Source organism: Vanessa atalanta, chromosome 7 (genome assembly GCF_905147765.1).
Source record: "Vanessa atalanta chromosome 7, ilVanAtal1.2, whole genome shotgun sequence".
In the NCBI taxonomy this organism is placed as follows: Eukaryota; Metazoa; Arthropoda; class Insecta; order Lepidoptera; family Nymphalidae; genus Vanessa; species Vanessa atalanta.
Window position 1 is genome coordinate 10,765,798 of NC_061877.1, and position 13,581 is coordinate 10,779,378.

General features: G+C 31.5%; 1 protein-coding gene across 7 annotated transcripts in view; it reads left to right on the forward strand.

Moving 5' to 3' along the window:
* LOC125065467 (tropomodulin-1) overlaps window positions 1-13,581 on the forward strand; it is an 84,159-nt gene that overhangs the window by 38,722 nt on the left and 31,856 nt on the right. The window contains exon 1 of one of the 7 annotated variants that reach the window (XR_007119623.1): window positions 4,564-4,880. The exons of 1 other annotated variant lie outside the window; for it this stretch is intronic. Coding sequence is in view for 2 of the 6 variants with exons in the window: in XM_047673052.1 (XP_047529008.1) it covers window positions 4,752-4,880 (129 nt within the window). In the remaining 4 variants the exon portion in view is untranslated. Of the gene's footprint in view, window positions 1-4,563; window positions 4,881-13,581 lie in introns of those variants that run through there. 5 more of the 7 variants (XR_007119625.1, XR_007119624.1, XM_047673052.1 and 2 more) reach the window with 5 other exon arrangements.

The window sequence follows — 13,581 nt, forward strand, 5'->3', positions numbered from 1 at the left end:
TGATTTAAAATAAAGTTATATCATTATGCCGCCAAATGTAGATAGGTGATTTTCAATTTACAATGAAATAAAATCAAAACAAAACCTGTCACGGAATTCCTGAATTTTTTTTTTAATCAACAAAGTTTCGTGGGGGACCCAGTAGTATATTTAAAGATATTACTAACATGTAAAAAAACAGTAAAATAATATAAACTAACAGCTTGTCGGTATCTCCTAGACTAAAGCTTCTTCTCTCTTTGAGGAGAAGATTTGGAGTTTATTCCACCAAATGAAATTAGACACATGCAGGTGTTTTTTCACAAATTAAGCACGTGGAAATTCAGTGATGCCTGGGCTTGAACCCACTATCATCGGTTAAGATGTACATGCTTTAACCAGTGGACTACGTTAACTCTGTAAAATAATATATAGGTATTAAAGAATTTGAGAATTGTAACAAACACAATATCACATTTAGTACCTAGATCAAATAGGTCAGTAAGCGCTGCAACTGTTGACCTAGTTTAATAATTTTATTTGAGACTAGGACAAATTATGACGAACAATTATTATATTTAAAGGATATTTTTATGATAAACAATCTTCACGGATAAGGAAATAACTCTCATTTCTCAATGTCTGCTCTTCACCAAACCACTAAACCGAATTTGATGAAATTTGATGTGAAGCAAGCTTGAATGCCGAGGAAGAAGGTAGGCATTTTCATTTTACATAGCTGATGGCCAACTCCTAGAAGGCGAGTAAACCCGCGTGTTACAAATAGTAATCCATTGGTAATGCAACTAACAATCCTTTGGAGATCTGTTGAAGAAAATTACTTAGAATATTGTATAACTCACTAATCAAACACTTTTGGAATCAGTTTCAACCAAGCGATTAGACATCTGATTAGATATTGTAACCCTTTTTTTAAGTCGTCTTAATTAAAGGTCATAAGACACGTACACGTTGTAATAACCACGAGAGACTCATTGAAACTCATTAGTAAAATTAGATATCTATCTAATATTATATATCTTGGACCGGAGGGCTGGTAAAATTTTTGCCTAGAGGAATTGCGACTCATCGAGGAATTTTCGCTAGCATTCTTGTTACTATTTCACGCGGTCATAATTTGAACAGTAGCTATTTTTAATTTTTATTCGTATATTAAGACCTTCTTGCGAATAATTCTTCAGTCATCTTTGTATTGAAATTTAAAAATGTATCTAATTATATTTGTTATTTGAATACTGTTTAATCATATTTTGGTATGAGAGAGCATTTATGACATAGATGTGTTCTGAGACTCGAGACATAAACGTCAGTTTTTTTTTAAATTAAAATGCCGCAGTATTTTTTTTGGAAGCGATATTTCCATACGCATCTTCTTTCCATATTTTTTTACATTTATAATCCTATATTGTAGAAGGTTGACTAATCCAACTATTATCAAGATTGTTTTTTCTATTAAATTCGAAATATTGATTTATAAATTTAAAAAGAAACGAAAATGGGATCTAAAAATAAAACAGTGATACATACGCTTCAGCGACAATATAGTATTTGTTAATAAATATATAAATAATAATTTTAATATATAATTATTAAAAAAATGAAGAACATTGTATAAACGAGTATATTATTTTATGTATTGCGGAAACGAAGGTTCTACAGCTATGCCAGAAACCTTGACGCAAATGCCAATAACATCTGTACAAAGTTTTGAAGCGGATGAACGTTGCGCGGCAAATACATAATACGAAAGAAAACATTTACACACATAAATACCTAGATACGAAAATCTTTCATGGAAAACTATCACTGTGCAGAGTTTTATTAAAATACATTTAGTGGTTTTCGCGGTGCGTACAGACGGACATTAGTTTCAATCGTTTCGGCCTCTATATCGATTATCGCCCACGATTAAAATATTTCACTTTCAATCGTGGCCCTGTTACAGTTATATTTTTAAATATAGATAAAAATATTATCATTTTATTATTACGTACACTGACTTATTAAATATGTTTATATATTTTATATCATATCACCTGGAGTTGGCCAATTTCTCAATGAAAAATTTATCAAATTATAGGGCAAATCCGTATACAAACACTGCAAAAGCTTTAAACAAGACAATTCGACTTGGGAATCCCTCTACTGTGACCCTACCGAACACCGTAATTATTGTCGCTCTGATGGCGGAACTCTTCGAATAGGATTCGGGTGATTCGGATCTTTCATTAAGAAGTGAAAGAATGCTTAATATTCATGTAACCGAGTACGTTATTTTTGTAAATATTTCCTTGCAAAGACCAAATATAGTACATTACAATATAGCTACTTATATTTAAGACACGCATATCTATAATTTCGTAAAAATTAAAACTATATTATTTTTGTCCTATAAGTAATAAGATGTACGTCGTTAACAAAATCAAGTTCAAATTCAAAATGTACTTTATTAATATAAACTCATACAACACTATTTAATCTTGATTTTAGAAGATAAAAGTATATGAATACCGGCTTTAATACATTTAATAATTATAGGGTAACCCCGTCCTATATGTCAAATGAAAGTATTATAAATATAGGAACTATTTTGACATGTTTGTTATATAATAATGCTCTTAAACGATATAATTGTCTGATCTTCTAAATGTTTACACACCAATGTAGCATTGGTCAGGTCAATGTCATACGCAATAACGCATGTTGTACGCGCTATTTCTACCTCCCAATCCTTCATCTCACATCCGCTAATCTTGATTGTGATTGCAGGTAAGTTGCCTTGGATGACGTCAAGCTATGGACACGGACATGAGGCGGGCGTCATGTGAGTTAGTATGAATGTGGATATTCCGACTGAATTAGAACAACGAAATTATCACACTATTTATGTCACGGAAAACGTAAATTTTCTATCAAAATTGTTGGTACTTCGTCTATAGTATTGTGGACAGTATTATTAAAGCGTCCAAAGACAGCTTCTCTATATATGTATAATATATTTCGACCATTCTTACCACGCACAAAGGTCATATTTTTTAAGAGTGGTAATACTCGTAAATAAAGTGAACTTGACCTTTAAGTTGACCAATTTGAATATATTGTGTTCTACATGATATTTTTATTATTTATCTTTTTCTATTATACTCTTTATTGTTATCTTTTATTTCATCATTCAAGCAATTGTTCTTAGAATTTTATTTATTATTTTCTCGAAATATTTTTATAAGGAGTTATAGAGGATGGGTCTGTTTTGGTTACGATAAAATAGAGCATGTTCTGTGCTCGTCAGCGTCATAAGAGTTACTTAAGGAATTTTAGTGTTAGTTATTTTATCCGGTAAACTAGGAAAAGCCAAGAAAGGACAGCCTCATGCAGTAAGCAAGCCTTAAAAGTTTGACAAATCTGTAACAGAACTGACCCTAGATAAATAAAATTTGGACAAAAAGTCAATGATCCAAGAACTCAAACAGTAACTTTAACTATTCCTTTAAATTTTTACATCCAACCTTTTTTGTATAATGAGCACAATATATAATTACCACGGAAAAGTGGTACGATAGTACGACATGCTTGTAAGTAGATATGGCCTGCCACCATCTGTTAGGTGAACATGCTATGCAGATTAAAATTTAACGTGAAATAGGATTTCCAAACGAATTACCGTTTAATCGATTACAAAAATCCGAATTATGGCAGATATGACCCATATTTGTACGTTCATATAAATTTTCCACTCTATCAGAAAGTTAACAAGATGCAATTTTGTGTTACATGAAACCGTTACTAGGAAATCTTGTAATTTAAATAATTTACTACATTCGATAGAGGACTTTATCGATAACGGGTTAAAATATAAAATCGTTTGAAAGCCCATAGTAAATGTGGTACAGATTTATCGTGGAGTATTAGGAGAGCCGCGTATTTATATTAAGTGGAGAAGCTGTCGGCTCCTACGCCGACGCCGGTTTTGGACGGCTACATACAAGAAATATGTTATTATAATTCTTTTTCATAAAAACTTCATACAAAAATATCAGATTATCTGTCAAACAAATGTATAAAATCAATGCTCTGTTTTATATGCTTGAAATAAAACCAAACAATGTTTGATCGTTTGTTTCCTTGTATTTATTTTATCTGTGCAGGTAATTTCATAAAATGATGTGGAACATAATAAAACTGGAGTTGTTAACTAGTTTTCTATTTCCATCACAAACTTACTGCCAGTCTAGTCAATCTGTGAAAAATACTAATATTTTCCAAACACAATAAAATTGACTGCCAGGAGCCGTTTATGTCACGATAAATTTTTCACAAACGCTGGCGAGAGCAAAGGTAAACTCGGAATGAGTTCGAAAATAATCAAAAGTATCAAACTGATATACGAAGAGACTACAGCGACACTTCACTCTTTCGGCTAGATCGTCCAACTAATAATAATCGCGCATGTGAAATGTTTTGGCTGGTGCTTTTTGTTCGCCGCGGTTATTTCAGTTTTCCAGTAGGTTTCTGAGCAAGATCAACTGTGGCCGTCTCCGCAGTGCTCCTATATAAAAGTCTATACCAGACCTAATCATTCGCGATACCTTAGTGCCAGAAATGGATGTGACGCCTAACGATCTCAAAGGATACAAGGAAATAGCAATTTGAAAAATTCAAATGTGTGGGAATCGTCGAATCTGCTAGTGCAGTGAAAGTGTGGAGATCTTTATTAGTTTTAGTGCATAAAGTGGAGAAGAAATATTTCAAATATGACGGAATTTTTCGGTGCCTGGAGCGGCAACAACGACGATGTCGAAGAGATCGAGGAATCAGTGGAGACTGTCGAAACATTTACGACAACCACATCGAAGACGAGGAGAAAAACGACTATGCCAGAAGTAAGTCCAAACATCAGATAACGTGATCCAGGTTGCACGCCCTTGATCGTGACTGGCGCAGGTATATTTTTGCCACGACCATTTATATAGCACTGCGTTCTGGATTCCGACGATAATTTTCACCTGACTTTGATCTTTAGGAATCCTTTAGCTTTCGAACGGTCAGCTTGAACAGTTCTAATTTAGCTATCGGTATCATTGTTAGGGTGTTTATTTTGGATAAGCGGAGCGTGTGGATGTCACGGGCACCGACGATTCAGCCGTGATACAAACCAGCGTCTCACCAAGGTGAAGGCAATACGTGGATGTCAACGGGCAACTATTTTATAAATCAAGTGACGCACCGGCTCTAAACTCTAAAAATACTAAATTTCAACTGCTGAATCTACTCGTATACAATATTTTTTATAATTCATGGGAACATTCCAACAGTTACAGTATCATGTCGTCTTCTGCTATTAATTGTTTTCGAAAATAATGTAAGATTCTGATCTTGTAACATTTTCATCTTGACAATGGCAAGCGTTAAAAATATATTATTTTATCATTATCTCAAGACAATTTCTTTGTCTGAGTGCTTTTTTAATCAAAACAATAAATGTTTTGATTAAAAAAGCACTCAGACTGTCTTAGATAATTAATTTATGTATTTGTATAGTGTTGTGTAAACTACTTCTAGACCATTCTAAGGAAATAATAATATGCATGTGTGACTCACACGATTTTTATAATTTTCTCTATTTCGCAGACAATTTGCATATCATTTCCTATTGATAAATATAATTTGAAACAAGAACATAAACAACGGAATTTCATTATGACATTTTATTATTTCGAGTAAATACTTTACAAATATAAAAAAAGCCTATGAGAATTTGTTAAGCTCATTAAAAACGAATAAAATTTACAACACATATCAAAAACTATTTTGAAATTAAATCAAAACAAGCGTTTAACTAAAATAACATAGAGACTAAAATAGACAATGGTATTAAAATATTTTCAAATCTTGTGATCGTTTTCAAAGTTATGTTTTCGTTTACCTTGAAAGCTAACCTTGCTCTTTGTAAAACTGCATACCGTTGGTAGATGGTGGTCGAGCTTTAGCGAGTCCGTAGGAATCATACAATCATCAATTACTCTACTGTCACATATGACTCCTACAGATCGTTTTTTTTTTTCGTCTTAGTGAGCCAGTTTACAAGCAAAAGATGATTGTGATCGCAATGGACCATGTGAAATAATACTTCTTAGTCATTTTGTGGGCGAAGGTCTTACTATCACGTGACTCGTTAGCCGTCCAAAATATATACAACTTGTATAAACAAATTAAATAAATATAAACAGAACTAAAAAACTAAACTAAATAGAACGCATAAAAACAACTGTATATATTTTTATAATGTCACGTTCATTAAAATACAATTAACGCTTCGTGAAAATATTAACGTCCCATGAATAGATCTTAAAGTGTGTGTAATTACTTTGTCTCAAAATATATACGAAAGAATTTTAATTTCTTTCATTTTATGGAACGCAACAAAAAAAAACGTGTCACGTTTGTTTGTTGGCAGGAAGGAATATTTTAATATGGAGTAAATCATCAAGGAATTAAATAGTGCAAACACTATACGGTACAGTTCCGAGTGGCACCTCCCACTCGATATATTCCACGCCAAATAAAACGAGCGATGTCTGCACATAAAACACTCTGAAATAATCAATCATTGCGAATAATTCATAAAATTATTACTCGCGTAAAGAGAAATCAAATTACTGGAGTAAGCTATCTTTGGGCACGTGACTAAAATATCACTGTCAAATATGAGTTCAACAACGCAGTGCACAGTCGTGTTACGAACTTGGATATTTTTTTATCAGAGAGTTGCACTTGTGTTTGCACACACAGACATAAGCTTTAAGGTTGAGTGTCGTGGATTCAGGAGGACAAACTAAAACTGTCAAAATATAAAAAGCGTTATTAATTTCAGTAATAAAATCAATTCAAAATCGTTATATCGAGTCATTTAAGATTCTATCGAAAATATCCGACAAGAAAGTTGGAAAGTATCCTTTTGCAACAATTAAATGTGTCAATATAGGTACAATTAATATTTTCATCCCGTCTGAAAATCATAGAAGTATAAAGATTTACTATGCCTTATTAGTATTGAATTATTAACGTTAAACTGTCTGACCCAAAGCTAAGTTTTTCATCAGTCATGTGTCATGTGCAAAATACATCGCATGTGCACATGTAGGGTGCACACACTCACACTTAATTTTACATACTCACACTTACTTTTTTTTAAGTTTGTGTTCCTAATCCTATTTTTATGATAATGTACTTAAAATAAAAATAGAATATCTCTTATATGAACTCATTAGAATTATTCTGATTCACATTCTTATTAGGATACCATAGCAACATGTTTTGCAATCATATGTCAAGGTTACATACATGTACTCACATGAAAAATAAATACACTACAGTTTATACTAATTTATATTAAAAAAAAATACATTTATATATCCTAAATTAAGTTAGAAAAATACTACCGAATATCTTGCCAATACTTTTCCAAAAGAATCATTAAGATCCTACTCGAAGCTATATTTTAAAGTATAGCAATGATTCCTTTTTTATTTATATTAAAGTATAATTATGATTGTATTGTATTATAAAAAAAACATAAAGTAATTACAATTCAAAGCCGTAAGCGACAGCTACTTACATGTTTATGTGTTATAGTATTGTCTGATACGAAGTCATGATGATGGAAGTCGTGCATTTTAACTTAAGAATCGTGACTATCTTTAAATACTTAATACATAGCTTCCTTCGTATTATTCATTCGTTCGTGCTGTGATTACTGACATACACTCACACACATATGTACACACACTATGAAAGGAGAATAAAGTCGTATGCGTTCGTATTTTTGTTATATTAGTGTTATTCGTAAAAAGTATTCAATGCATTAAAATACCTAAAATATTTTTAATACTGAATAATTGCCGTTGACTTATTTAAAAGGCTGCAACTCCCGAGGTCCTGGCTTCGAGCAGTTCGTGCCAAATTTAAAGTTTTTCCGTCCAAAACATTCTCGGTAGAGATCTGGATTTAGGAACTTGGCAGTGTTTTACTTTTGCGCCGTCAAAGCCATTGGTCGGATTTCATCTGGTTATGAGAATGTGGATACAATATCTTAATAAAATCCTGCGTAATTGGCTAGTTCTTGATATTGCCCATCGTCACCGAAATCGAACAGGCAGACTGCTTCGTCTGCTATAAAAAACATTAGCTGCCTTTATAAATATTTGAAATAAACTACAGAAACAGTGATTTAAAGGAAACCATGCTTAAATGTAAAAAGCATGAAACCTACAATGTGTATTTTAAATATTCAACCTTCCTTTATATCCCTTAAAAATAAAAGGACCAATACTTATTTCAAAGAGAACTAGTAAACCTGAAATAACTGTGTTAGGACGCAAAAAATCCTTTACTCTAAAATATTAGTAAAGATAATATTTACTTTTGTTTTAGTGCAAAAGTAACTCTGTCTGTCTGGCTAAGTATCTGCGTGTTGCTCTTTCACGGCCTCTGAACCAAATTTGATGACTTTTGGTACAATACAAGTTTAAACTCCAAGAATGTTAAGTTATATTTTGCTCTTACCCTCAACGTTATAGCTGACAAAACAAACCCACCCTGGGTTTGTTTTGTTACAGCCTGAGGAAACTCACAACTATAACCACTTGGACAGTCCAATTATATCCATCATATATAACGTAGAGACTTATTTTAAATTTTCTTATAAACGTACTCTAAAATCGAATTAGGACAACCATGTCCTGTAATGATATACATACAGTTTTGTATTATAAATAAATAAATGTTTATGCTTAATAACTTATGACCAAGCCCTTAATAACTTATATGTAAATACTTCAAAACATCGGTATAAAAATAATAATTTCCCATTATAAACAAATTCTTATAAATTGTAAGAATCTTCGATCTGCATTATGCCTTTGTATTGATGGACAATGGAGTCATATAATGGCGCAGTAAAGATTACCTCGTATTCAAAGAATAGAACCGCTTAGTACTTTCAGCTTTATTGTCCATTCAACGTTTGTTCTCATATGTACGTATTTGGAAATACATGATAAGTCTTTAAGATAGTATTCATTACTTAGTTAATGTATAATATTATTTAATTTAAAACAAACAGATGCATAATATCATTATCATCCTCCTGCCCTTATCCCAATTTAACTTGGGGTCGGCGCGGCATGTCATTTAAATATATTACTTTAAATTTCAATATGTTTTCCTTTTCAAAACTAAGTAAACCCATTATAGTAGTATAGATATCGTCAAAAGATCCAAAATTACCAGATTGTTCAATTGGTTTGGTGGTACTTAAAATTTAGTTGCAAGATTTGACTCACATTTATTAAGAGGTTAACTATAAGAAACTTGTAGAATAAATTCACGTTGAATGCCTTTTTTTATTGTTAAATTTGTATCTTACCGGACATCTTGTCCGTATTGATTTTAATTTAATTTTAGTGTTCCTGTTTATGGTCATAAAATATTAAGAATATTCTTAAACTTTCAAAGACCTCAATGCCACTGAGCTTGAAAGCATTGTGATGACTGTAGCTAGTTTAATATTACCTTGAAAAAATAACTATAACCAATCGAAGTTTAATTTGATATTTATAGTCCCGTGACTTTAAAATAACTTAAGACTTATGGTTTGGTCTCTTTGCCTACCCATCGATTTTAAAAAGTGAGCTGAATGAATAGTTCACTTGATTAAAAGACAAGCTTAAGCACTATAACAGTTGCACAGTTAGCTTTTAATGAAATCGGTCATTATCATCACCATCAGCGTCATTATCATGTCTAATTTCACCCGAAATCATCCATATATTACTGTTGATTTATGTTTTTTTTTCTTTCTTCACCTTAGCCATGTGTTCCTAAAAAACTTATTGTTCTCATAAATAATTACCCGCGAATATAATTATATTGAAGGGCTCCGGATCCAGTGGCCGTGACTCAGGCGATGTTTTCGAGTTAGCTCTATTCACGTACACGCTGACGGCATTACAGTTACACTATATTACTTCCTTTGTTCCATTTAAACGGATATATCTGGAGTACTTATTCGTAAGTGTACATTTTAATTTAATTGCGAATGAATTTTATTTGTATGAATTTGGTCTTTACTTGTTAGAAATAGAGAGAATAATATGCTCAAGTTTGTGCAAAACTTAGGAAGAATTATAGTATAAACTACTAGTGTCGCTTCTGTAAATATGATACAGAAACATCGGGTGAACAGAAAACTTCCATTTAAGTCGATTAAAAATATTTTACGTTATACTTCTAAATATTATAGTTTACACTAAGAGCGAAAAGAATGATTATTTCATATTATGATTTGATTATTTCTGTAACTATGAAAATAGCTGTATCATGATCCTTATGGCTATTTGTCTTTAATTTTATTTGCTAATAATAAATATTTTCAATGAACGCAAAATAAATAAACAATTCAACAATATGAAAAATTTAGTTCAGCGTGTTGACACCTACGCCCATTATGAACCAGACAATACTGCTGCTAAAAATTAAATAATAATAAATGTCAAATTTCCAGTTTAAGTAAAGTCTTCGCCCGGGCAACACCGATACGGCACAGTATGCAAATTTTATCTGTCGTATAATATACGTATATGAATGACTTCATACATCCTAGTTATAATACCCACACAAAATCAGACCGTCTATTTTTTTTCACACACAATTAACAATTTAATTTTTTAATAGTTTTAGTTTAATAATAATAAATTATTCATTTCTTTATTACATCCTAAAGTTATCAAAATAAAGTCATCCTATGTAAAAGGTTAAGAATCTAGTAAGTTAGACAAAATATGTAGCAGGAAGTCTCGCTCTTCTATATATGCGAGAAAATGATATCGACTTAAATTTAAACAAATACAAAGAAAACCTCAATGAAAACATAACTACAAAATATTAAATATACATATTCCTTAAAAAAATCTTTGTTATTTTTGTGTGTTTGTGTTTGTGTGTACGTTGTGTCTGGGTGGATGATGTATTAACATTTATTTTATTTACTTTTAATGTAATCAAATTTATATAAAATTTACTTTAATCGTGTATTTGAAGCATTTGAGTCATTTTATAAAATTAGAAAATTAAACGTAAACCGATCGAATAAATTCTAACAAGAGGAACCGCCAAGAAATAGTAGAAACTCTTTTTACTATTTGTTTTTATCCTGCAGTGATAAGAACTGAATTCGTATTTCACTCGTAAATTATTCAAAACTGACTGACATATTTCGCTACTTTTATTTATTGTTCTTAAAATGTTATTATTATTATTATCAATGTCGCCTTTCACTTTCTGACAACCGACGATTCTGAAGCGAGCTTCGAGTTTGTTCTTCCAGAACTCAATCGCATGAAAGTCTTACTCCACTCTTTTTTATTATATGTTAATTCGTTTTTTAAACTAATATTTAATTTGATATATTCGCAAATATATATTCGTTAACTTGAAAAGGAACTGCGTAGTATTAATAATTTTCATGTAGACCACCTACACGCTTTCAATATGTAACATTTTCGCAAGTATTGGTACCTATTTATCGGCTGCGATCTAAAACTAGATTTGAGGTAGAAAGGCAGAATAAACACAGCGCTATGATTTATTGTATTCGCTTGTTCTACATTTCGAAACAGTGTAACATTTTCTTGACAAGTTGTTTTAATAATATATTTTAAAATTTGCCTTGTTTTGTGCGAATAATTAAAAAAGATACTTACTCTAAGATAAAGATAAATTTACTCGGATTACAACAACAACAACAACCACGAACATATTTAATATCCGTCGAAAATTTGACTAATTTGACGAAGATGAACAGAAATGAATTAGATTCACATTATCATATTATGCTTCGTACAATTAGTATAATTATTTTAAGTTATTATTTAATTTCAATAAATACGCAGCAAACGCACGCGCATAACTAGATTCACATAACCGCACGCACACAGAGAACCAGCAAAACTTGACTTGTTCCAAAAAATGGACCCATTACAATAACTTCGTATATATTGAATAAAAAACAGAACCCTCGTTAACATTGAATCGCTATCTTGTTGTATGTTTGTCCGTCTAAAAATATATTAATAAAATATATTAATGATTCCCTAAAACGCCAAACCAAAAATTATATAAAATTTGAAATATATAATCTCACTTAAAGTTTCACGAAAAGCTAAATGCATTGCCTATTAATTTACAAAAAAAAAAACGCAATAGTACTGAACTCTCTCCATGTGAGTCCGACTCGCACTTTTTTGAGCAATGAGTAAAAATGTTTCTTAACTAGAGCAAAATGTAACGCCATGTTTAAAAATATTAAAATATTTTTGTGGTCTTTGCGTGAAAAGTTAGAAAAAACATAGATATTTAAATAAAGAATGTCTGCTATTTGTCAACAAATGTCGTTCAAAATTATTTGAACATTAATTATTTGAATATGGATGACGTACATATAATTTAAGAAAGCAATGAAACATCAAAAAAAAGAAATGATATATTAATCTATAGTCAAGTTGTGTAATACGTGACTTATTGCGTTATGTATTTCCAAAATAATTGAATTATTCATTGCCCCCGAAATAGATTTTACCGGTATTATTTATAGAACTATTCCGAAACATCTGCACCGTTTAATTTCAAAATCTATCGATCATAGCATAAATCGTATAGACCTGATTCACGCCTCATCACCCACAGATTAAAAAAAAAAACATTTATAACACATCATAATACAAATGTGAAATCTTCATCTATTTGGACGTATGAATACGGGATTTAAGTCAGAGGGGTCGACGCACTGACGCCCTCAAACGACTTTATGTTTATATTTGTGGAGAAACCGAGCTAGAAATACAGTGGAGTCGGGACACACCTCAATTTGCAATACTAACCTACTTAAACATGTCGATTGTCTGACACGTGTCTGAAGATCCGCAAGTTCAAAGGTGTAATGTTTTAAATATACTTTGCGTATTCTTAAGGTATAATTGCTTGACAGTTTTTTTTTTTATTTCGAATAATATTGACAAGGCTTTGTTCTTAAACGTTGATTATTGAGTTTTTTTTATGTGTTATTTGTTTACTCGGGATGATATCTTTCTTCCATTTTTGAAAAGAGTTTTTTTATCGAATTAGGTTTCAGAATCGATAGGAATAATTATAGATATTACTGGCACCGAAATTTGTTTTTAAATGTATGTAGGTTCAGAAACCGTCTGCATATATCTATTACCTGGACTAGTAAGCCCTTTTTAAAGAAACGATATTTAAGATTGTACGTAAAAAAATATGAATGCAAATGTACCCAAAATCGACCTATTTGGAATAGATAATCTTTATTGGAATATTATGTCGTGAGAACTTACTGAAGGTAATTTAGCGTGAGTTGTTGAGAGTGGTTATCGCAGCAAGAGCCATATTGTCAGGATTCACACCTGGTCTGACAGATGGTCAGCATCTAGCTCATCATGCCAAATTATTTTCGACTAACTATCCACTTAGGACTATAATTGTCAGCGTAAGACTTAGAGATTTTGC